At 36.7% G+C, this 27500-nt stretch overlaps 1 protein-coding gene across 1 annotated transcript in view; it reads right to left on the bottom strand.

The window, feature by feature from the left end:
* Window positions 1-27500, bottom strand: part of SIPA1 (signal-induced proliferation-associated 1) — a 217161-nt gene that overhangs the window by 118811 nt on the left and 70850 nt on the right. Inside the window, 4 exon segments of the mRNA XM_053719981.1 lie at window positions 9030-9204; window positions 12044-12232; window positions 12780-12904; window positions 13022-14203. Coding sequence (XP_053575956.1) covers window positions 9030-9204; window positions 12044-12232; window positions 12780-12904; window positions 13022-13760 — 1228 coding nt within the window. The 5' untranslated portion in view covers window positions 13761-14203.

The raw sequence follows: 27500 nt of genomic DNA, 5'->3' as shown, positions 1-27500 counted from the left end.
AGCGCAAAATTGCGCTTGTGTGCAATGTTAATTACCTGCGGGTAATTTCGCTCTGCCACAGGCGAGCTGAGGCGTACAGGGGCGGGTATACGCGCCCCTGTACGCCTCAGCGTTGATAAATCTAGCCATATATATATATAATTCTTTTAGTCATTTACTACATTCATGTACAATGAAACCTATGGAAATAAAAGGCAAAGCCATCTGCTAACAACCCAGGGGTCCGTATGTGACCACTGTGACAAACAATAGGATGCAGACGGTTACGGAAGGGTGTGGTTCTTGCATTCAAACACAAATGTACTCATTATAAATTCAGCTGATCTGTACAATCTCTCACGTTCTGTTGAGCTGCGTTTTAGCAGAGTAATTCTAACATCCTGTACAGCAGCCCCTAGATACCCAGTGTTATAAAGAACAGACACATAAAGAAGGGATCACAAGAGTGTAGGTCATTGGTAAATACCTCATGACCCCGGAGCTAGCAGCTGATCCAATGGTAACAGTTAGTATCTGCTAGATTTACTGGCTCCTCATGGCGAAGCAAGGAACACACATATACATATAGCTCAGAAGAAACAGTACTGGGAAATCAGATGTAGGGGAAGGAACACACATATACATATAACTCAGAAGAAACAGTACTGGGAAATCAGATGTAGGGGAAGGAACACACATATACATATAGCTCAGAAGAAACAGTACTGGGAAATCAGATGTAGGGGCAGGAGTAATTCTAACATCCTGTACAGCAGCCCCTAGATACAGAGACCCAGTGTTATAAAGAACAGACACATAAAGAAGGGATCACAAGAGTGTAGGTCATTTGTAAATACCTCATGACCCCAGAGCTAGCAGCTGATCCAATGGTAACAGTTAGTATCTGCTAGATTTACTGGCTCCTCATGGCGAAGCAAGGAACACACATATACATATAGCTCAGAAGAAACAGTACTGGGAAATCAGATGGAGGGGCAGGAGCACACATATACATATAGCTCAGAAGAAACAGTACTGGGAAATCAGATGTAGGGGAAGGAACACACATATACATATAGCTCAGAAGAAACAGTACTGGGAAATCAGATGGAGGGGCAGGAGCACACATATACATATAGCTCAGAAGAAACAGTACTGGGAAATCAGATGTAGGGGAAGGAACACACATATACATATAGCTCAGAAGAAACAGTACTGGGAAATCAGATGTAGGGGAAGGAACACACATATACATATAGCTCAGAAGAAACAGTACTGGGAAATCAGATGTAGGGGCAGGAACACACACATATACTGTACATATAACTCAGAAGAAACAGTACTGGGAAATCAGATGTAGGGGAAGGAACACACATATACATATAGCTCAGAAGAAACAGTACTGGGAAATCAGATGGAGGGGCAGGAGCACACATATACATATAGCTCAGAAGAAACAGTACTGGGAAATCAGATGGAGGGGCAGGAGCACACATATACATATAGCTCAGAAGAAACAGTACTGGGAAATCAGATGTAGGGGCAGGAGTAATTCTAACATCCTGTACAGCAGCCCCTAGATACAGAGACCCAGTGTTATAAAGAACAGACACATAAAGAAGGGATCACAAGAGTGTAGGTCATTTGTAAATACCTCATGACCCCAGAGCTAGCAGCTGATCCAATGGTAACAGTTAGTATCTGCTAGATTTACTGGCTCCTCATGGCGAAGCAAGGAACACACATATACATATAGCTCAGAAGAAACAGTACTGGGAAATCAGATGGAGGGGCAGGAGCACACATATACATATAGCTCAGAAGAAACAGTACTGGGAAATCAGATGTAGGGGAAGGAACACACATATACATATAGCTCAGAAGAAACAGTACTGGGAAATCAGATGTAGGGGAAGGAACACACATATACATATAGCTCAGAAGAAACAGTACTGGGAAATCAGATGTAGGGGCAGGAACACACACATATACTGTACATATAACTCAGAAGAAACAGTACTGGGAAATCAGATGTAGGGGAAGGAACACACATATACATATAGCTCAGAAGAAACAGTACTGGGAAATCAGATGGAGGGGCAGGAGCACACATATACATATAGCTCAGAAGAAACAGTACTGGGAAATCAGATGGAGGGGCAGGAGCACACATATACATATAGCTCAGAAGAAACAGTACTGGGAAATCAGATGTAGGGGCAGGAGTAATTCTAACATCCTGTACAGCAGCCCCTAGATACAGAGACCCAGTGTTATAAAGAACAGACACATAAAGAAGGGATCACAAGAGTGTAGGTCATTTGTAAATACCTCATGACCCCAGAGCTAGCAGCTGATCCAATGGTAACAGTTAGTATCTGCTAGATTTACTGGCTCCTCATGGCGAAGCAAGGAACACACATATACATATAGCTCAGAAGAAACAGTACTGGGAAATCAGATGGAGGGGCAGGAGCACACATATACATATAGCTCAGAAGAAACAGTACTGGGAAATCAGATGTAGGGGAAGGAACACACATATACATATAGCTCAGAAGAAACAGTACTGGGAAATCAGATGTAGGGGAAGGAACACACATATACATATAGCTCAGAAGAAACAGTACTGGGAAATCAGATGTAGGGGCAGGAACACACACATATACTGTACATATAACTCAGAAGAAACAGTACTGGGAAATCAGATGTAGGGGAAGGAACACACATATACATATAGCTCAGAAGAAACAGTACTGGGAAATCAGATGGAGGGGCAGGAGCACACATATACATATAGCTCAGAAGAAACAGTACTGGGAAATCAGATGGAGGGGCAGGAGCACACATATACATATAGCTCAGAAGAAACAGTACTGGGAAATCAGATGTAGGGGCAGGAGTAATTCTAACATCCTGTACAGCAGCCCCTAGATACAGAGACCCAGTGTTATAAAGAACAGACACATAAAGAAGGGATCACAAGAGTGTAGGTCATTTGTAAATACCTCATGACCCCAGAGCTAGCAGCTGATCCAATGGTAACAGTTAGTATCTGCTAGATTTACTGGCTCCTCATGGCGAAGCAAGGAACACACATATACATATAGCTCAGAAGAAACAGTACTGGGAAATCAGATGGAGGGGCAGGAGCACACATATACATATAGCTCAGAAGAAACAGTACTGGGAAATCAGATGTAGGGGAAGGAACACACATATACATATAGCTCAGAAGAAACAGTACTGGGAAATCAGATGTAGGGGCAGGAACACACATATACATATAGCTCAGAAGAAACAGTACTGGGAAATCAGATGTAGGGGAAGGAACACACATATACATATAGCTCAGAAGAAACAGTACTGGGAAATCAGATGGAGGGGCAGGAGCACACATATACATATAGCTCAGAAGAAACAGTACTGGGAAATCAGATGTAGGGGAAGGAACACACATATACATATAGCTCAGAAGAAACAGTACTGGGAAATCAGATGTAGGGGCAGGAACACACATATACTGTACATATAACTCAGAAGAAACAGTACTGGGAAATCAGATGTAGGGGAAGGAACACACATATACATATAGCTCAGAAGAAACAGTACTGGGAAATCAGATGGAGGGGCAGGAACACACATATACATATAGCTCAGAAGAAACAGTACTGGGAAATCAGATAGAGGGGCAGGAACACACATATACATATAGCTCAGAAGAAACAGTAATGGGAAATCAGATGGAGGGGCAGGAACACACATATACATATAACTCAGGAAAAAACAGTACTGTACTGGGAAATCAGAAGGAGGGGCAGGAACACACATATACATATAACTCAGAAGAAACAGTACTGGGAAATCAGATGGAGGGGCAGGAACACACATATACATATAACTCAGAAGAAACAGTACTGGGAAATCAGATGGAGGGGCAGGAACACACATATACATATAACTCAGAAGAAACAGTACTGGGAAATCAGATGTAGGGGCAGGAACACACACATATACTGTACATATAACTCAGAAGAAACAGTACTGGGAAATCAGATGTAGGGGAAGGAGCACACATATACATATAGCTCAGAAGAAACAGTACTGGGAAATCAGATGGAGGGGCAGGAGCACACATATACATATAGCTCAGAAGAAACAGTACTGGGAAATCAGATGTAGGGGAAGGAACACACATATACATATAGCTCAGAAGAAACAGTACTGGGAAATCAGATGTAGGGGAAGGAACACACATATACATATAGCTCAGAAGAAACAGTACTGGGAAATCAGATGTAGGGGCAGGAACACACACATATACTGTACATATAACTCAGAAGAAACAGTACTGGGAAATCAGATGTAGGGGAAGGAACACACATATACATATAGCTCAGAAGAAACAGTACTGGGAAATCAGATGGAGGGGCAGGAACACACATATACATATAGCTCAGAAGAAACAGTACTGGGAAATCAGATGGAGGGGCAGGAGCACACATATACATATAGCTCAGAAGAAACAGTACTGGGAAATCAGATGTAGGGGCAGGAGTAATTCTAACATCCTGTACAGCAGCCCCTAGATACAGAGACCCAGTGTTATAAAGAACAGACACATAAAGAAGGGATCACAAGAGTGTAGGTCATTTGTAAATACCTCATGACCCCAGAGCTAGCAGCTGATCCAATGGTAACAGTTAGTATCTGCTAGATTTACTGGCTCCTCATGGCGAAGCAAGGAACACACATATACATATAGCTCAGAAGAAACAGTACTGGGAAATCAGATGGAGGGGCAGGAGCACACATATACATATAGCTCAGAAGAAACAGTACTGGGAAATCAGATGTAGGGGAAGGAACACACATATACATATAGCTCAGAAGAAACAGTACTGGGAAATCAGATGTAGGGGCAGGAACACACATATACATATAGCTCAGAAGAAACAGTACTGGGAAATCAGATGTAGGGGAAGGAACACACATATACATATAGCTCAGAAGAAACAGTACTGGGAAATCAGATGGAGGGGCAGGAGCACACATATACATATAGCTCAGAAGAAACAGTACTGGGAAATCAGATGTAGGGGAAGGAACACACATATACATATAGCTCAGAAGAAACAGTACTGGGAAATCAGATGTAGGGGCAGGAACACACATATACTGTACATATAACTCAGAAGAAACAGTACTGGGAAATCAGATGTAGGGGAAGGAACACACATATACATATAGCTCAGAAGAAACAGTACTGGGAAATCAGATGGAGGGGCAGGAACACACATATACATATAGCTCAGAAGAAACAGTACTGGGAAATCAGATAGAGGGGCAGGAACACACATATACATATAGCTCAGAAGAAACAGTAATGGGAAATCAGATGGAGGGGCAGGAACACACATATACATATAACTCAGGAAAAAACAGTACTGTACTGGGAAATCAGAAGGAGGGGCAGGAACACACATATACATATAACTCAGAAGAAACAGTACTGGGAAATCAGATGGAGGGGCAGGAACACACATATACATATAACTCAGAAGAAACAGTACTGGGAAATCAGATGGAGGGGCAGGAACACACATATACATATAACTCAGAAGAAACAGTACTGGGAAATCAGATGGAGGGGCAGGAACACACATATACATATAACTCAGAAGAAACAGTACTGGGAAATCAGATGGAGGGGCAGGAACACACATATACATATAACTCAGAAGAAACAGTACTGGGAAATCAGATGGAGGGACAGGAACACACATATACATATAACTCAGAAGAAACAGTACTGGGAAATAAGATGGAGGGGCAGGAACACACATACATATAACTCAGAAGAAACAGTACTGGGAAATCAGATGTAGGGGCAGGAACACACATATACATATAACTCAGAAGAAACAGTACTGGGAAATCAGATGGAGGAGCAGGAACACACATATACATATAACTCAGAAGAAACAGTACTGGGAAATCTGATGTAGGGGCAGGAACACATATATACATATAACTCAGAAGAAACAGTACTGGGAAATCAGATGTAGGGGCAGGGACACACATATACATATAACTCAGAAGAAACAGTACTGGGAAATCAGATGTGGGCAGGGACACACATATACATATAACTCAGAAGAAACATTACTGGGAAATCAGATGAAGGGGCAGGAACATACATATACATATAACTCAGAAAAAACAGTACTGGGAAATCAGATGGAGGGGCAGGAACACACATATACATATAACTCAGAAGAAACAGTATTGGGAAATCAGATGGAGGGGCAGGAACACACATATACATATAACTCAGAAGAAACAGTACTGGGAAATCAGATGTGGGCAGGGACACACATATACATATAACTCAGAAGAAACATTACTGGGAAATCAGATGAAGGGGCAGGAACATACATATACATATAACTCAGAAAAAACAGTACCGGGAAATCAGATGGAGGAGCAGGAACACACATATACATATAACTCAGAAGAAACAGTACTGGGAAATCAGATGGAGGAGCAGGAATACACATCTTGTGAGCTGCTGGTGCAATGTTAAATGCAGAGAGTATTGCTCTCCGCATTCAGTGAGGTCTTGCACTGTCGGATCAGGTCCGCAAGACTGATGATAAATAGGCCCCTATATATGTGCCTAACCCCTTCGCTTCTTAGCTTTTTTTCATACTTCTTTGCTAGGCCGATTTTGAGCTTTTTTTGTGCTTAAATTTAAACTCTATTGAAATTCCTATTTCAGTGAGTGACCCACACAAGCTATAGATTGTTTAGTTTTTCAGCTGTACCAGCAGATTCACAATATATCATTAAATATCACTGCATGTGAAGGCTGCAACCAAAATGATAAAATGTGTATTTCTGGTAAGATTATAGTAAATAAAATAAAAATTGCTAGGTGGCCACTGTTGCTACGATGATCACGTTACGTAATACTGAATAGTAATCAGGGGTAGCCGTATTTGACAGGATATTGTAGATTGTAATAAAAAAATATCTATTTAGACAAAATGCACGTTTTTTAAAGGAATTTGTTCATTATAAAATAAACTTTACAGGAGGCTTAAACCATAAAATATTTTTTTTATTATGTGTCTCTAAAGATCCCCTTCACAATAAAACCCCTTTTTATTTTATTTATGGGGGACCCAGAAGATTTGAAAGAGCAGGGAATTCTGTTTCATATAATGGGTTTTGATCTCCTGTTGCTAATAAGGGAGCTGAATATCTTCCCCAGCTCCCTTGTAGCTTCTGTGACTCTGCCTCTTTGTGATGTCACTTTGTGATGCCTCTTTGTGATGCCTCTTTGTGATGTCACTTTGTGATGCCTCTTTGTGATGTCACTTTGTGATGTCACTTTGTGATGACTTTACCGTCATGCCCACTGAAACCTTGGCAGTGCCTCACATGGCCAACAACAATCAGCGGCCTGTAGTGCGAGGGATCGGCGAAACCACAGACAATGGGGCCTCCGTATGGAGCTTGATGCCCCGTGTATCTGGCGAGCCTGCAGTCTAAAGACCGCTGCTTCCTAACCCTGTCCGTCTGCTCTGATGAGGCGGACAGAGATCGCCACAATTCAACCCGATCGAGTACGATCGGGTTGATTGACACCCCCCTGCTTGCGGCCGATTGGCCGCGAATCTGCAGGGGACGGTGTTGTCACAAGAGCTGCTGGTGCAATGCTGAATACGGTGAGCGTATTGCTCTCCGCATTCAGCGAGGCCTGTCGGATCTGATACGCACTGTGGGATCAGGTCCGACAGACCTTTGATAAATAGGCCTCAAGGGGTTATCATGCGCATCAAATCAGTTAAAGAAGAAATTAAAAAAATGTTTTTTCATTATTGCATCAAGGGCATTTTAAATCATTTTAAAATGTTGTTTTTCTTTTTTGGAAAAGGGATGTTCCTATAATTTAAAAAAAAAAAAATTTGTATGCTTTTGTTTCATGTTTTTTTTTTCTCTCTGTCCAATAAGGCTCTGGGGGTTTTCTTAATCAGACATGGACCTGCTATCCCCCAGACAAGCTGTGTATAAGCACTTTATGTTTTAAATCCATATAAACATGTTTAACTTTATAAAAGAAAGTTCTTGTTTTCCTTTTTATCATGCAAAATATATTTGTAGCCTTGGGCGTAACTACAGGGGTCTCCGCTGAGACAGGGCCAGCCATCTAGGGGCCCCAATACAGACCAAAGATTTTAAGGCATATTTTATGCGTTATTATTCTGTATGCTGATTAGCTCTGTAGTTTTTATGTGTAACTATGAGGATTTAGTGGTGCTCTGTAAGGAATGCTGTTGAAATATGAGCGGGGCCCTGCTACAGACTGCCCTGGGGCCCCATAAAATCTAGATACTCCCATGCTTGCAGCACTATTTCATATACATGACACACATATATAGATAGGTAGGTAGTTATATATATATTAGTTTTATGTCCCCAGAAATCAATTAAAGTTAGATAATTATTCTACAAATATAAATGATGACCAATGTGTGAAGAGATAGTAATAATTAAGGGCACTACTTAAATATTAAAAGAGTTGACACATTAAAGGGGCATGTATGTGAAAAAATAAAGCTTTCTGATCTGATAGATCGTACAGGTTTAAAATGATATCCTTTGATGGAATTTAGCTTCTTTTTAGTTGAACATACTGAGGTAGTTTAAAGGAGTGTGAACGTCTCTTCAGCACTATATAGCAGCTATGCTTGTTACAATGTGACAGTGCTGTAAACATGTGCACACTCCTACCTAGTATACTCTCATGGAAAGGAGCTACTTCCAACAAAAAAGACTATCGGAAAGGGGTGAATTTAATAATAGACCTGGAAAGACTCTGTCAGAATCAACAGTTTAATGTTGACTTCTAAGTCCCTTTAAGGGGAAGCAATTGACTTGGGAAAACCAAGTCAATAGTAGAGGGTGATTATTTGTATACAAACATAGATATGGTTGGGGCTTGAAGACAGCCTACAAATTATTTTTTTTACAAGGATGCTTACTTTTGATGTCCAGCTGTGCTCGGTATTTATCAAATCCCTTGAGAAGGACTTCATCTCCCAAAAGATTTAGAAAATCCTGCAAGGCTGGTCCTGCTGTCTCATTGTTGTACATCTCCTCCTCGGTTCCTTGTCCGGCACGACAGTATAAGATACCAATCTTTCTCTGGAAACTGAGCTGTGGTCAGGAGAAGATAGGCAATTAGGAAACAAGCAAAATCCATGGATTTATCGCTAAAATTAGCCATAATAAATAGAAACATAAAAAACAGATCTTAAACCATATATCCAACAAGATTGCCTAAAAATATTAATGGAAGCATAATATTTAAGTAAATGAAGATCTTAAATCAACGGAAGAGCAGCAAGGAGCTATCACTTGACTTGGATTCACCCCAGAATTACAGACGTAATTCTTAATTTAAGATCTTCATTTACTTAAATATTCTTCTTCCAACAAGACTGCCCATAAATACTAATGGAAGCAGAATATTTGAGTAAACGAAGATCTAAGTCAACGGAAGAGCAGCAAGGAGCTATCACTTGACTTGGATTCACACCAGAATTACAGATGTCAATATTATTCAGGACAAGTAATTAAAGCCAGTGATGTTGAATAATATCCAGCTACAAAGTGATGTAAGTTGAGTTTTACTTTGATTTCTGAACAAACTAATACATAAGAATAGAATTGTGTCTTGTTTGTAGATATTTGGAGGCACAATAAATATGCAATTACTTCAGTATAATAAAAATATGTTCCTCATTGTTATTTTTTAATACCTATAAAATAAGCTTGAAGTTTCTGAACTTATCATGTGTACAGATGTTTTTTAGATGTCTTTGGGCATGTGATAAATTGTTTGGAGCTGCCTGATAATGAGAAAAAGGTGTTTTCGATGGTTGGATGTATTGCTAGAGAACAAGATCTTAGAGGTCCTCTGTTAAACAGTTTTCACAATTTATTTCAGTCCACTGTTCTTAGCCATCTGCTAAACAAAGTGTGATTGTAATAAGGGCTCAAAACATGCAACTTCTTTTTTGGACTATTGAAATGCAAAGTCTGTCTGCAAGACTGAAATCTAAGCCATGGCTTACAAAGCGCAGAAATGCTTTTGTTAAAAACGCCACTCTTTGCCACAAATTTGCTCATTACACTGAATTCATGGATATGATTGCTAGTATTAAATGGGTCACCTTTTAGTGGGATTATTTAAGCTTAACTGGAGCTTTTTGTAAGTATTTTAGATTTGTATAGGTTGAACTCGATGGACTTCAGTCTTTTTTTCAACCTCATCTACTATGTTACTGTGTTACTGTGTTACTATGTTACTGTGTTACTATGTTACTGTGTTTCTGCGTTACTATGTTACTGTGTTTCTGTGCTACTATGTTACTGTGTTACTATGTTACTGTGTTTCTGTGCTACTATGTTACTGTGTTACTATGTTACTATGTTACTGTGTTTCTGTGCTACTATGTTACTGTGTTACTATGTTAGTATGTTACTGTGTTTCTGTGCTACTATGTTATTGTGTTACTATGTTACTGTGTTTCTGTGTTACTATGTTACTGTGTTTCTGTGCTACTATGTTACTGTGTTACTATGTTACTGTGTTTCTGTGTTACTATGTTACTAATTTACACTATAAAAATTATTTCTTGCGCAAGATACCTTTTGTAACTCCATATAGATTGGCCTTTACTACAACTGATTATCATTAGAACATCCCATTCTTTATACTGATCAGTCTTTATAGCATGAATCAAACTGTTCAATCAACTTAATCCCCATATGCTCCACTAAAGGGACAGTCTAGTCAAAATTAAATTTTCATGACTCAGATAGGACGTGCAATTTTAAACAACTTCCCAATTTACCTTTATCACCAAATTTGCTTTGTTCCTTTGGTATTCTTTATTGAAGGCTTGCCATACTACTTTTGGTCTTAAATGTTCTATCTATATTGTTATGTCCTCTCACTACAGAGTCCAGAATCTTTCCTTTTCAATACCTACGTTGTGGCATTCTTTATTTTATGTAATTATCTCTCAAAATCTATAAGGTTTTACATTTATGAACTACCTACACTACAAAGAGCATAGTTCATCATAGTACACCACTGTCCATCAATCATATCTCGTATTAACATCACACACTCATCTACTGTAGGCTGAAAGCTCCTTGGAACAAGGTTTGTCATTTTTTTTCCATGTTTAAATTCTGATTTATTTACTATACCACTTATATAGAGCTGTAGAAAATTGGAGCTTTGTAAACAAAGATGGCTAAGAATAATAATTATCATCAGGACAATAATATAAATCAGTAAGATTCTAAATCAGTCTCATGTTCTTAATAGTAGCTACTCTTTGCTAATTACACTCATCCACATATGCTAACATTTACTATAATGTAATCATTCCCACAACAGCTTAGTATTACTGAACCACAAAAATGTCCATTCTCAAACATGCAACCTTTCTATTACAGTTCAGTAGCACTTATGACGAATCCTTAATACAGTAAATATTATCCAGTAATCCTTAACCAACGTGATTTAAAACATCATTACTCAATCTATCAATTTAGAAATTGTCCATTAGTACAAATAACCCCTGTATTTCTATTTCTTCCCATCCGGAATAGAATAACATTCTAACAGCTATGTTACATTTGTGGGTTTGGTCATTACATCAGCTACACTCAACAATCACAACAAAAACACAACTAGAATCAACTTGATTTGCAACCACAAAAAAACCCTCTTATCTATTCCAAATAACTGCTCTTTAAAAACTTGAACAGAAGCTAACTGACAATACACTGACAGCAATGCAGCTACTGAAATTGTGATTTTTTCATCTAACTGAATACAACCATCCACTATTGGACACAACCTCATTGCAATATACTGTTACTGTAGCTAATAAGTGGATATTACACAAATGCTGTGGATTCTAATTGATTTGATAATGAAACCCAGAGGCAAAATAATATGTAGTATTATACTCACCCCTTGCTCATCCAGTTTAAGCAGAGTATCTGGCACTTTGGGAGAGTTGGATGCCAAACGTAGACATTGCAAATTAACCTCGGGCACAACATATTCAAAGACCTTTTTTGGTGATATAGCTCTTGATGAACTGGAACGAATGGTTGAGGGAAAGGCCTCTTCCAGAATTGATCCACGTAAGGTCTTTAACTTTAAATAAAAAAAGAAAACATCAACAGAATAAAGTACAAAGTATTTAGATATAAAAGGGATTCTGAGACTGGAGAGACAAACCCCTAGTTCTGGATTTAGAAAAAAAGTTATTCTAAGAGACAGTTGGAAGCGTTATAGCCTTGAAAAGAGGTTGTGATCTGAGATGTATGGATGAATATCAGTGAACAGGGAGACAATAGAGGAAAATAGAGTTTTTCAGTAAATAGAATTTATTTAAGTAGAGTAATAAAGACAAACTTAAAGTATTTCTATTCAAAGTGGTAGAAAAATATATTTTTTATATTAGGATGGAGGCAAACCTGAGAAAGACAAAAATAGCACCTGAACATCAAATGAATGTGTAGAACATTATAGCAGAACTGAGAATTGTTGGGTTAAAATGATGGAGAAGTTGGGAAGAGTTTGAATACATTCAGGGCAAAGATGAGGATTAGTAAATAATAGCAAAATAAAACAAATTCTGCTTGTAAAAATCAACAATAGGAAGTCAGAATGCAGAAAAGAAAGGAAAGACTCTTCTTACTTCAGTGGTGCGGAAGAGTATGCGGTAATTGTATTGCACACTCTGGTTTCTTTCTCTTTCATCTCTTCTTAAACTTATGGCCACAGGACCAAGTCTTTCGTCGACTCCAAAAAAGTTCTGATGTTCTGGTATAAAAAGGAATCAGGAGTAACATTGAGAAGGGTAGAAAAAAATGACAAAATATTTTTAAACATCATACATTGGTGGAGAGGAAAAAAGGTATAAAATGTAATTTAAATTACCTTTTCCGTAGAAATATTTTCGGTAATACAATGCCCCCAAGTCTTGATACTCCACAAAATAGCAGCTTCCTCTCAGTCTTTCTCTGGCTTCTTCCAACACAGATACTGCTGCATTGGGCCCCCTTACTGGGCAGTTGGTATAGGGAAGATGGCCACCTAAAGCTGTACAGAAGTCCCATCCTCTGTCTTCTTCACCATCTTCTTTTTCTCCTCCTACTTCATTGCGAAAATAGGGACAACTGAGAAGAAGCTCATTGTTCTTCCCATCTCCAGTGTCTCCTGGCTCCTCTGGAGAGGGCAACGATCTCCTAGGTGAACAAGTAGTCCTGTGCTGAGACGCAGCAGATGCTCCACTCCTTACGTTTTTCCAACCTTCAGATTCTCTTCTCTGAAATGGGTCAAATAAAAGGCTCTGAACATCATGATGAGCAAAAGTCTTAGGTCGGGAGGCCACATGGTCTCCTTCTGTTGATCTCTCCTTGGACTCTTGGGCCTGGGGCCCCTGGCTGATTCCAGCCAGCCCCAATAGTAGAAATGGATCTTTAAAGCGGGGAGCAGATGGGCTACTTGTCCCTTTGTCACGGTAATCAGGATCAGATTCTGAAAGAGAGCGTGCACTCCCGTTGCGTTTATGGCTGCTTGCAGTTGTAAATGGTTTAGACTCACAGGAGCTCTTTTGAGGTGATGATCTGGTTGTGGTTTGGCGTAGTTTACGCGCAAAAAGGTCATCAGACTGCATTTCACGGGAGGGGATTCATCGATGATATTGCAAATGTCTTGTCTCTTTGATAATTAATCTGAGGTCTGTAACTATGGTGTTTTGGCTACAATGGTTGATACACTCTATCTTCCTCTTCTTCTTACTGCCAGTCTTGTTGCTTGTTCCGGGCGGTTTTATTTATTTTGTTTATCAGTATCATTGTTCCACTCTGTTAAATTGTCTCCTCTTCCCTCTTTAATATTCAGACTCTGTCTTCCAATCATCTCTTTCAGATTCCTTTATTCCTTACATCCTTCCTTGTCCATAAGCCCTGTCAGTTAGGCTGAACCCATATACTAGGTTTAGTCTTGGACTGGCCGTGTGACCCATATCAAATGTTCTGGTTGGTTTAAATACCTTACCCTCTCCCAGATGAAGGTACTGATGCAAGGTAAATGTTCAGCAGTGCAAAATCTTTTTGGCTGTAGGTAGAAGCAGAGAGAGAACTATCACTATGTTGTTATTATTGATGTACAATGAGCATTAGCAGGACATATACAACTGATACTGCAGTACTAGCTTTGTGCTTCCACCTAATATTCACTGACTGAAGTCTGTCAGCCAGGGAGTAGGAAGTATATGGCTGATACTGTAGTTGTAAGTAGGTACTTCCTGCTGATACTCTTTGGCTATTGATACAATAAACATTAGCAGTAATATAGGGCTGATACTGTAGTATTAATTAGGTACTTCCTGCTGATACTCTTTGGCTATTGATGTAATAAACATTAGCAGTAATATAGGGCTGATAATGTAGTATTAATTAGGTACTTCCTGCTGATACTCATTGGCTATTTATACAATAAAAAATAGCAGTAATATAGGGCTGATACTGTAGCATTAATTAGGTACTTCCTGCTGATACTCTTTGGCTATTAATACAATAAAAATTAGCAGTAATATAGGGCTGATACTGTAGTATTAATTAGGTACTTTCTGCTGATACTCATTGGCTATTGATACAATAAACATTAGCAGTAATATATGGCTGATATTGTAGTATTAACTAGGTACTTCCTGCTGATACTCTTTGGCTATTGATACAATAAACATTAGCATTAATATAGGACTGATACGGTAGTATTAACTAGGTACTTCCTGCTGATACTATTTGGCTAATAATACAATAAACATTAGCAGTAATATAGGGCTGATACTGTAGTATGAATTAGGTACTTCCTGCTGATACTCTTTGGCTATTTATACAATAAACATTAGCAGTAATATAGGGCTGATACTGTAGAATTAATTAGGTACTTCCTGCTGATACTCTTTGGCTATTGATACAATAAACATTAGCAGTAATATAGGGCTGATACTGTAGTATTAATTAGGTACTTCCTGTTGATACTCATTGGCTATCGATACAATAAACATTAGCAGTAATATATGGCTGATATTGTAGTATTAATTAGGTACTTCCTGCAGATACTCTTTGGCTATTGATAGAATAAACATTAGCAGTAATATAGGACAGATACGGTAGTATTAACTAGGTACTTTCTGCTGATACTCTTTGGCTAATAATACAATAAACATTAGCAGTAATATAGGACTTATACTGTAGTATTAATTAGGTACTTCCCACTGAAACTCATTGACTGATAGATACAATAAACATTAGCAATAATATAGGGCTGATACTGCAGTATTAACTAGGTACTTCCTGCTGATACTCATTGGCTATTGATACAATAAACTTTAGCAGTAATATAGGGCTGATACTGTAGTATTAATTAGGTACTTCCTGCTGATACTCATTGGCTATTGATACAATAAACATTAGCAGTAATATAGGACTGATACTATAGTTGTAAGTAGGTACTTCCTGCTGATACTCATTGGCTATTGATACACTAAACATTAACAGTAATATAGGGCTGATACTGCAGTATTAACTAGGTACTTCCTGCTAATACTCATTGGCTATTTATACAATAAACTTAAACAGTAATATAGGGCTGATACTGCAGTATTAACTAGGTACTTCCTGCTAATACTCATTGGCTATTGATACAATAAACATTAACAGTAATATAGGGCTGATACTGCAGTATTAACTAGGTACTTCCTGCTAATACTCATTGGCTATTTATACAATAAACATTAACAGTAATATAGGGCTGATACTGCAGTATTAACTAGGTACTTCCTGCTAATAATCATTGGCTATTGATACAATAAACATTAACAGTAATATAGGGCTGATACTGCAGTATTAACTAGGTACTTCCTGCTAATACTCATTGGCTATTGATACAATAAACTTTAGCAGTAATATAGGGCTGATACTGCAGTATTAACTAGGTACTTCCTGCTAATACTCATTGGTTATTGATACAATAAACATTAACAGTAATATAGGGCTGATACTGCAGTATTAATTACTGACCCACTGTTGTGTAAATTAAAACATTTACTAGTTTCAGTATTTGTTGTAGTTTCTGTGGCTCTCCTCGCTTACAGCTTCTTGTGTCTGCTAAACGTACCGCCTGTGCATTAGTCTTGTGTGTTCTCTGTCCGTGTTTTGTGTAATAAACATTAGATAAGAAACCACTTGAAAGCAAACAGAATACATGAAAGGCCTCTGTGCCAGGGTATTTATTAAAGGGAGATGGACGTCTAAATGAACCTCCCATGATTCAGATAGAGCCGTGGTTTACAAATCTGTTTAAAATTTAGGAGCAAGGAAGAATATTTAGTTGCCAGACAGTGGTATTTGTATAAAGATATATGGGAAATAGCCTAAAAAGTTAGAAGCCATGGATAAAATTCTAGGAGATAGTGGCTATCTGGTTCCTGAGTTTGTTGAGCAATGTGTTAGAGAATTGTATTATTACACAATGGCTGTTACAATTATGAATTAATTATGAATTAATTATGAATTAATCAATTACAATTATGGTATGTGCATAATTTCCTATTCGGCAGTCATTTTACAAACCCAATGTCAAATATGGCAGCAGGCAGCAGAATTCTGCTATTTCATTTGTGTGAAAATGCAACTTCACACTGATATATCTGGCGCCGAAGCGAAACAAATGTCAAATCACAAAATTGTGCCCATGACTAATACAAATAGTAAATATCATATTGTGTTTAACCCCCTACAAAGGAGTTAGAAACACAGATAATATCAGTTCCAGTGGGAGCTAGCTGAGCACATCTGTTGAGCCAGTTTTAAGAAGTTTGAAGCCACCAACCAGCAGCTGCATTGCAGCTGCTCAGCCTACATAGATATGCTTTTTAATTAAGCCTTTAAAAATGACATGCTCTGTATGATGCGTGAAATTTAATTTTGAATTCCATATCCCTTTAAATGCGTATTTATAAGCCACTATATATCTTCTTCTTCTTTTTTTTTAATGATGTAAAAATCAGATTGGGGGTTGAGATACGAGGGACAAACAACCATACAATTAAGCAAGAGAGAAAAGCTGAAACTTCACAGACAGAACAGACGCAGACGAGGTTTCTATATGAGACAGAGAGGAAGTGAATACGTTAGAGGAAAATATTAAAGGTCGTAGTTTGGTAAGTGGTGAAGACGTGATGGGATCTAAAATTCTACCAGAAAGAGGAAGTGATCATAAAGAGAAGACATTTACATATAGTCAGCTAAGCACTAAAACCTCATGTGAAGCACAATAATTAACAAGACTGATGGCGACATTGTTTATGAACATTGTACTTGATATTATCACATGCGCAGGAACGTGCTTAGAAAGTACAACAGTATCTTGTAAAAGTACGTGTGTTGGCATCTTGCCCTCCCTTTAACCAGAACGATTACGCAAATTTTTTTTTTATACATTTGACTTTGTTAAATGTTTTAATATGTTTTCTAAAAGACTATCCTGCAGATTAACATAAAATACATTGTAAATATAAGACTTTTTGTATTGCCACAAATTAACATGCCAGTTCATTGTGATAACTTTCTGAATACATTAACACCTTGGTTGCTTTTCAGTGATCAAAAGACCCCACCACTTGCCATATTTTAAGGAGCCAATCCAGACTTGTTACTGTAGTAGTTACAGCTAACCACTGTTATTTGTTTAGCAAAACTTGCATTGTGTTGCAGTATCTTATCTTTTCACCTCTGCTGAGGCCAATTAGGGACAGATATGCAACAGGGTTAGGCTTTTGATGTCTGCAGTGTATACTTCCTTATCTTATCACCTCTGCTGAGGCCAATTGGGGACAGATTTGTAGCAGGTCTGCGGTGTGCACTTCCTTATCTTATCACCTCTGCTGAATCCAGTTAGGAACATATATGAAGCAGGATTAGGCTTGTGAGGTCTGCAGTGTGCACTTCCTTATCTTATCACCTCTACTGAAGCCAGTTAGGGGCAGACATGTAGCAGGGTTAGGCTTGTGAAGTTTGCAGTGTGCGCTTCCTCATCTTATCACCTCTGCTGAATCCAGTTAGAGACAGATATGCAGCAGGGTTAGGCTTATGATGTCTGCACAATTCTCAAAGTTGGAAACCCACAATGTTCAGAGTTTAAATATATGATAAGGGGGAAATAATAATAATTATATTATAATAATAAGTAAATATTTAAAGGGACATTATAGATTTAATTCAGGTAAAGGGCATCAAGTTCCAAATACATTTTAATGATGTATAGTAAAACAAAAGTTATAAAATATTTATTGTGTCTGTTTTTTTCCTGTAATTTACCCCTGAAAATAGTGTTTTTCTAGCATAATAACAGTTTTACATCCTTACAAAACGTTTATTTTGAATGCTGAACTTTTTGCAATGCAGTGATTCATTTATTTCTTTTTAACCCATTCTCTGTCTATTAGAACAAAAAGATCAGTCCTAACCAATCAGGACCCTGTCCATATCGCTATATTAAGAACATGCGTTGTTGTTCACACGTGTGCAGTTGGAGAGAGGGGAGGCTCTCTCGGGGTATGCTCTCTGCTCTGTATATTACTTGTATTATAATACAGTTACAAAACAGATACATAGGGGCCTATCTATCAAGCTCCGGACGGAGCGTGACGGCCCGTGACGGCCCGTGTTTCTGGCGAGTCATCAAACTCGCCAGAAACACAAGATATGAAGCAGCGGTCACAAAGACCGCTGCTCCATAACCCTGTGCGCCTGCTCTCAGCAGGCAGACAGACATCGCCGCAATTCAACCCGATCGAGTACGATTGGGTTGACTGAAACCCCCTGCTGGTGGCTGATTGGCTGCGAGTCTGCAGGGGGCGGTGTTGCACCAGCTGCTCACAAGAGCTGCTGGTGCAATGCTGAATACGGAGAACATATTGCTCTCCGCATTCAGCAATGTCTGTCGGACCCGATCCGCACTGTCAGATCAGGTCCGACAGACCTTTGGTAAATAGGGGCCTTAACCTGAATCTGCTAAATGTATTAGTTATAATGTATCAAGGAGGTATATTTAAAGGGACATGAAACCTAAATTTTTTCTTTCATGATTTAGAAAGAGCATGCTGTTTTAAACAACTTTCTAATTTACTTCTATTATCTAATTTGCTTCCTTCCCTTGATATTCTTAGCTGAAAAGCATATCTAGATAGGCTCAGTAGCTGCTGATTGGTTACTGCACATAGATGCCTCCTGTGATTGGCTCTCCCATGTGCATTGCTCTTTCTTCAACAAAGGATATCTAAAAAATGAAGCAAATTAGATAATAGAAGTAAATTTGGAAGTTGTTTAAAATTGTATTCTCTATCTGAATCATGAAAGAAAGTGTCCCTTTAACATACTAAGCATTATCTCTCTTCTATAACCAATTATAAATATACAACTATACAGCTAGGTCCAGAAGTATTTGGAAATTGACTGAAGTTATAGGTATTTTAGCTGCTAGAAAAAGAAGAAAAGAAATTAAAGACGCTATATATAATGAATTTGGGTTTAAAGTACAGACTGTCAGCTTTAAGTTGAGGGTATATGGCTGTTTCATGTGGGCTGTTCCCTCATTATTTCATTAAAAGTTAAAGGGACAGTATACTATAAAATTGTTTTTCCCTTAATGTGTTTGCAATTACTTTTTTACCAGCTGCAGACTATAAAATGTATGAGATTTGCTTTTTAAGGCTTATTTGTGTATATGAATTAGCTGATTTTGTGTTTTAGACACAACCTAATAAAATGGGTTCAGCTTGTAGGTATAATCAAATCTCATTACTTTATCACATTGTGTACATATACATGTGTCTTTATCTTATATCTGTAGGTATAATCAGATCTCATTACTGTATCACACTGTGTACATATACATGTGTCTGTATCTTATATCTGTAGGTATAATCAGATCTCATTACTGTATAACATTGTGTACATATACATGTGTCTTTATCTTATATCTGTAGGTATAATCAGATCTCATTACTGAATCACATTGTGTACATATACATGTGTCTATCTTATATCTGTAGGTATAATCAGATTTCATTACTGTATAACATTGTGTACATATACATGTGTCTTTATCTTATATCTGTAGGTATAATCAGATCTCATTACTGTATCACACTGTGTACATATACATGTGTCTTTATCTTATATCTGTAGCTATAATCAGATCTCATTACTTTATCATGTTGTGTACATATACATGTGTCTGTATCTTATATCTGTAGGTATAATCAGATCTCATTACTGTATCACACTGTGTACATATACATGTGTCTTTATATTATATCTGTAGGTATAATCAGATCTCATTACTTTATCACATTGTGTACATATACATGTGTCTGTATCTTATATCTGTAGGTATAATCAGATCTCATTACTGTATCACACTGTGTACATATACATGTGTCTGTATCTTATATCTGTAGGTATAATCAGATCTCATTACTGTATCACATTGTGTACATATACATGTGTCTTTATATTATATCTGTAGGTATAATCAGATCTCATTACTTTATCACATTGTGTACATATACATGTGTCTTTATATTATATCTGTAGGTATAATCTGATCTAATTACTTTATCACACTGTGTACATATACATGTGTCTGTATCTTATTTCTGTAGGTATAATCAGATCTCATTACTTTATCACATTGTGTACATATACATGTGTCTTTATATTATATCTGTAGGTATAATCTGATCTAATTACTTTATCACATTGTGTACATATACATGTGTCTGTATCTTATTTCTGTAGGTATAATCAGATCTCATTACTGTATCACACTGTGTACATATACATGTCTTTATATTATATCTGTAGGTATAATCAGATCTCATTACTGTATCACATTGTGTACATATACATGTGTCTGTATCTTATATCTGTAGGTATAATCAGATCTCATTACTGTATCACATTGTGTACATATACATGTGTCTTTATATTATATCTGTAGGTATAATCAGATCTCATTACTTTATCACATTGTGTACATATACATGTGTCTGTATCTTATATCTGTAGGTATAATCAGATCTCATTACTTTATCACATTGTGTACATATACATGTATCTTTATCTTATATCTGTAGGTATAATCAGATCTCATTACTTTATCACACTGTGTACATATACATGTGTCTTTATCTTATATCTGTAGGTATAATCAGATCTCATTACTTTATCACATTGTGTACATATACATGTATCTTTATCTTATATCTGTAGGTATAATCAAATCTCATTACTTTATCACACTGTGTACATATACATGTGTCTTTATATTATATCTGTAGGTATAATCAGATCTCATTACTTTATCACATTGTGTACATATACATGTGTCTGTATCTTATATCTGTAGGTATAATCAGATCTCATTACATTATCACATTGTGTATATATACATGTGTCTAGCTTATATCTGTAGGTATAATCAGATCTCATTACTTTTCACACTGTGTACAAATACATGTGTTTTATCTTATATCTGTAGGTTTAATCAAATCGCATTACTTTATCACACTGTGTACATATACATGTGTCTGTATCTTATATCTGTAGGTATAATCAGATCTCATTACTGTATCACATTGTGTACATATACATGTGTCTTTATCTTATATCTGTAGGTAAAATCAGATCTCATTACTGTATAACATTGTGTACATATACATGTGTCTTTATCTTATATCTGTAGGTATAATCAGATCTCATTACTGTATCACATTGTGTACATATACATTTAGCTTTATCTTATATCTGTAGGTATAATCAGAACTCATTACTGTATCACACTGTGTACATATACATGTGTCTTTATCTTATATATGTAGGCATAATCAGATCTCATTACTGTATCACATTGTGTACATATACATGTGTCTGTATCTTATATCTGTAGGTATAATCAGATCTCATTACTGTATCACATTGTGTACATATACATTTAGCTTTATCTTATATCTGTAGGTATAATCAGAACTCATTACTGTATCACACTGTGTACATATACATGTGTCTGTATCGTATATCTGTAGGTATATTCAGATCTCATTACATTATCACACTGTGTACATATACACGTGTCTGTATCTTATATCTGTAGGTATAATCAGAGCTCATTACTGTATCATACTTTGTACATATACATGTGTCTGTATCTTATATCTGTAGGTATAATCAGATCTCATTACTGTATCACACTGTGTACATATACATGTGTCTGTATCTTATATCTGTAGGTATAATCAGATCTCATTACTGTATCACATTGTGTACATATACATGTGTCTGTATCTTATATCTGTAGGTATAATCAGATCTCATTACTGTATCACACTGTGTACATATACATGTGTCTTTATCTTATATCTGTAGGTATAAACAGATCTCATTACTGTATCACACTGTGTACATATACATGTGTCTGTATCTTATATCTGTAGGTATAATCAGATCTCATTACTTTATCACACTGTGTACATATACATGTGTCTGTATCTTATATCTGTAGGTATAATCAGATCTCATTACTTTATCACACTGTGTACATATACATGTGTCTTTATCTTATATCTGTAGGTATAATCAGATCTCATTACTTTATCACATTGTGTACATATACATGTGTCTGTATCTTATATCTGTAGGTATAATCAGATCTCATTACTGTATCAAATTGTGTACATATACATGTGTCTTTATCTTATATCTGTAGGTATAATCAGATCTCATTACTTTATCACACTGTGTACATATACATGTGTCTGTATCTGATATCTGTAGGTATAATCAGATCTCATTACTTTATCACATTGTGTACATATACATGTGTCTGTATCTGATATCTGTAGGTATAATCAGATCTCATTACTTTATCACATTGTGTACATATACATGTGTCTGTATCTGATATCTGTAGGTATAATCAGATCTCATTACTGTATCACACTGTGTACATATACATGTGTCTGTATCTTATATCTGTAGGTATAATCAGATCTCATTACTGTATCACATTGTGTACATATACATGTCTGTATCTTATATCTGTAGGTATAATCAGATCTCATTACTTTATCACATTGTGTACATATACATGTGTCTGTATCTTATTTCTGTAGGTATAATCAGATCTCATTACTTTATCACCTTGTTTACATATACATGCTTCTTTATCTTATATATGTAGGTATAAACAGATCTCATTACTGTATCACTTTGTGTACATATACCTGCTTCTTTATCTTATATCTGCAGGTATAATAAGATCTCATTACTTTATCACATTGTGTACATATACATGTGTCTTTATCTTATATCTGTAGGTATAATCAGATCTCATTACTGTATCACATTGTGTACATATACATGGTCTTTATCTTATATCTGTAGGTATAATCAGATCTTATTACTTTATCACATTGTGTACATATACATGTGTCTTTATCTTATATATGTAGGTATAATCAGATCTCATTACTTTATCACATTGTGTACATATACCTGCTTCTTTATCTTATATCTGTAAGTATAATCAGATCTCATTACGATATCACATTGTGTACATATACATGTGTCTATATCTTATATCTGTAGGTATTAACAGATCTCATTACTGTATCACACTGTGTACATATACATGTGTCTTTATCTTATATCTGTAGGTATAATAAGATCTCATTACTTTATCACATTGTGTACATATACATGTGTCTTTATCTTATATCTGTAGGTATAAACAAATCTCATTACTGTATCACACTGTGTACATATACGTGTGTCTTTATCTTATATCTGTAGGTATAATCAGATCTCATTACTTTATCACATTGTGTACATATACATGTGTCTGTATCTTATTTCTGTAGGTATAATCAGATCTCATTACTTTATCACATTGTGTACATGTACATGTGTCTGTATCTTATTTCTGTAGGTATAATCAGATCTCATTACTTTATCACCTTGTTTACATATACATGCTTCTTTATCTTATATATTTAGGTATAAACAGATCTCATTACTTTATCACATTGTGTACATATACCTGCTTCTTTATCTTATGGGGCCTAGTTATCAAGCCGTCAACCTCAAATACGCTGGAATTCCGCAGCGTATTTGTGGCGAGGCTGATTCGCCTTAGTTATCAAAGGCTCGAGACCGGCAAAAGTAGAATTTTGTGACGTAAACTTCGATCCGCCGGACTCAGTCCGACACAGATCGATTCTTACGTCACTCCAGATGTTCCGCACACAAGTGCGGCACATTCTCACTACTTTTGCTAGTTATCAAAAAACTAGCAAAAAAAACTATTTAATAGTTATTGTACATGGTTAAAATAAATTGAAAGTTACCTGTCAAATAAATATAAATCCTAAGATAGCTAGAATATAATTCTTATTTATATTGTAGCTATATTAGGGTTTATTTTAAAGGTAAGTATTTAGTTTTAAATAGGATTCATTTAGTTAATAAGAGTTAATTTATTTAGATTTATTTAATTAATATTTAAGTTAGGGGGGCGTTAGGGTTAGACTTAGGTTTAGGGGTTAATAATTTTATTACAGTGGCGGCGGCGTAGTGGGGGGCAGGATAGGGGTTAATAAATTTATTATAGGTGGCGACGGTGTAGGGGGGGCAGGATAGGGGTTAATAGGTTTAATATAGGTTGCGGCGGGTTCATGGAGCGGCGGTTTAGGGGTTAAACTATTTATTTAGTTGCGGAGAGGTGCGGGATCAGCAGGATAGGGGTTAATAATTTTATAATAGAGGGCGACGGTGTAGGGGGGACAGGATAGGGGTTACTAGGTATACTGTAGGTGGCAGCGGTGTCCGGGAGCGGCGGTTTAGGGGTTAATACATTTATAAGAGTTGCGGCAGGGTCTAGGAGCGGCGGTTTAGGGGTTAATACATTTATAAGAGTTGCGGCGGGGTCTAGGAGCGGCGGTTTAGGGGTTAGTAACTTTATTTAGTTGCGGGGGGCTCCGGGGGCGCCGGTATAGGGGGTAGAACAGTGCAGTTTAGTGTGAGTGCTTAGTGACAGGCTAGCAATAAAGCTGGGAAAAAGCCGAAGGGCAGCGAGATCGGATGAGTGATAACTGTCACAGTCCGCTGCTCATCGCCCCGCGGCTTTTTGACAGCTTTATTTGATAACTTAGGCGAACGTATTCAAGGTCCGCGGCGGCGAAGGTAGGCGAGCTTAGGCGGGCGTATTGGGCCGGCGAAGCCAGAAAAGTAGACGGCTTGATAACTACCCCCCTATATCTGTAGATATAATAAGATCTCATTACTTTATCACATTGTGTACATATACATGTGTCTTTATCTTATATCTGTAGGTATAATCAGATCTCATTACATTATCACATTGTGTACATATGCATGTGTCTTTATCTTATATCTGTAGGTATAATCAGATCTCATTACTGTATCACACTGTGTACATATACATGTGTCTTTATCTTATATCTGTAGGTATAATCAGATCTCATTACTTTATCACATTGTGTACATATACATGTGTCTGTATCTTATATCTGTAGGTATAATCAGATCTCATTACTGTATCACACTGTGTACATATACATGTGTCTTTATCTTATATCTGTAGGTATAATCAGATCTCATTACTGTATCACATTGTGTACATATACATGTGTCTTTATCTTATATCTGTAGGTATAATCAGATCTCATTACTGTATCACACTGTGTACATATGCATGTGTCTTTATCTTATATCTGTAGGTATAATCAGATCTCATTACTGTATCACACTGTGTACATATATATGTGTCTGTATCTTATATCTGTAGGTATAATCAGATCTCATTACTGTATCACATTGTGTACATATACATGTGTCTTTATCTTATATCTGTAGGTATAATCAGATCTCATTACTGTATCACATTGTGTACATATACATGTGTCTTTATCTTATATCTGTAGGTATAATCAAATCTCATTACATTATCACATTGTGTACATATGCATGTGTCTTTATCTTATATCTGTAGGTATAATCAGATCTCATTACTGTATCACACTGTGTACATATACATGTGTCTTTATCTTATATCTGTAGGTATAATCAGATCTCATTACTGTATCACATTGTGTACATATACATGTGTCTTTATCTTATATCTGTAGGTATAATCAGATCTCATTAGTTTATCACATTGTGTACATATACATGTGTCTTTATCTTATATCTGTAGGTATAATCAGATCTCATTACTGTTTCACATTGTGTACATATACACGTGTCTTTATCTTATATCTATAGGTATAATCAGATCTCATACATATACATGTGTCTGTATCTTATATCTGTAGGTATAATAAGATCTCATTACTTTATCACACTGTGTACATATACACGTGTCTTTATCTTATATCTGTAGGTATAATCAGATCTCATTACTGTATCACATTGTGTACATATACCTGCTTCTTTATCTTATATCTGTAGGTATACTCAGATCTCATTACTTTATCACATTGTGTACATATACATGTGTCTTTATCTTATATCTGTAGGTATAATCAGATCTCATTACATTATCACATTGTGTACATATACATGTGTCTGTATCTTATATCTGGTGGTATAATCAGATCTCATTACTTTATCACATTGTGTACATATACATGTGTCTGTATCTTATATCTGTAGGTATAATCAGATCTCATTACTTTATAACATTGTGTACATATACATGTGTCTGTATCTTATATCTGTAGGTATAATCAGATCTCATTACTTTATCACTTTGTGTACATATACCTGCTTCTTTATCTTATATCTGTCAATAAACCAATCACAATACTTGGAGAGAACAATGGAAAATTAACATTTTATTACCTTATCTCTTCGATAACCCACTGGGAGTGCAATTTCTTCTACTGGCTGTGTTAACACAGCTTGGCCTTGCGGCCAAAAACTTTCATGATGGGTGGGGATACCACAGGCTAAATAAACTATTTTAAATGCCAATGTAAGGGTAATGGAATACTTGTAAACAATTTAATACACTCCAGCAGGTAAAGTGGATCATTGGGAACAAATTAAAGGGGAGAATTTTTTTGAGTAAACTGTCCCTTTAAGCAGTTAAAATTGTGGAGTTGATAAAAAATGTGGAAATTGCATTTCGAAAATGTTGTTTTAAACATTAGTAGTGCCCAAATCAATAGTTTAGTACATTCTTAAATAGAACGTACTGGTGAGCTCAGCAACACCAAGAGGCCTGGACAACTACAGAAGGCAGCTGTAGGAGGTGACCACACAGT

The sequence above is a fragment of the Bombina bombina genome, chromosome 7, assembly GCF_027579735.1.
Source record: "Bombina bombina isolate aBomBom1 chromosome 7, aBomBom1.pri, whole genome shotgun sequence".
Lineage (NCBI taxonomy): Eukaryota > Metazoa > Chordata > Amphibia > Anura > Bombinatoridae > Bombina > Bombina bombina.
This window is presented reverse-complemented; position numbering and strand designations above follow the sequence as displayed.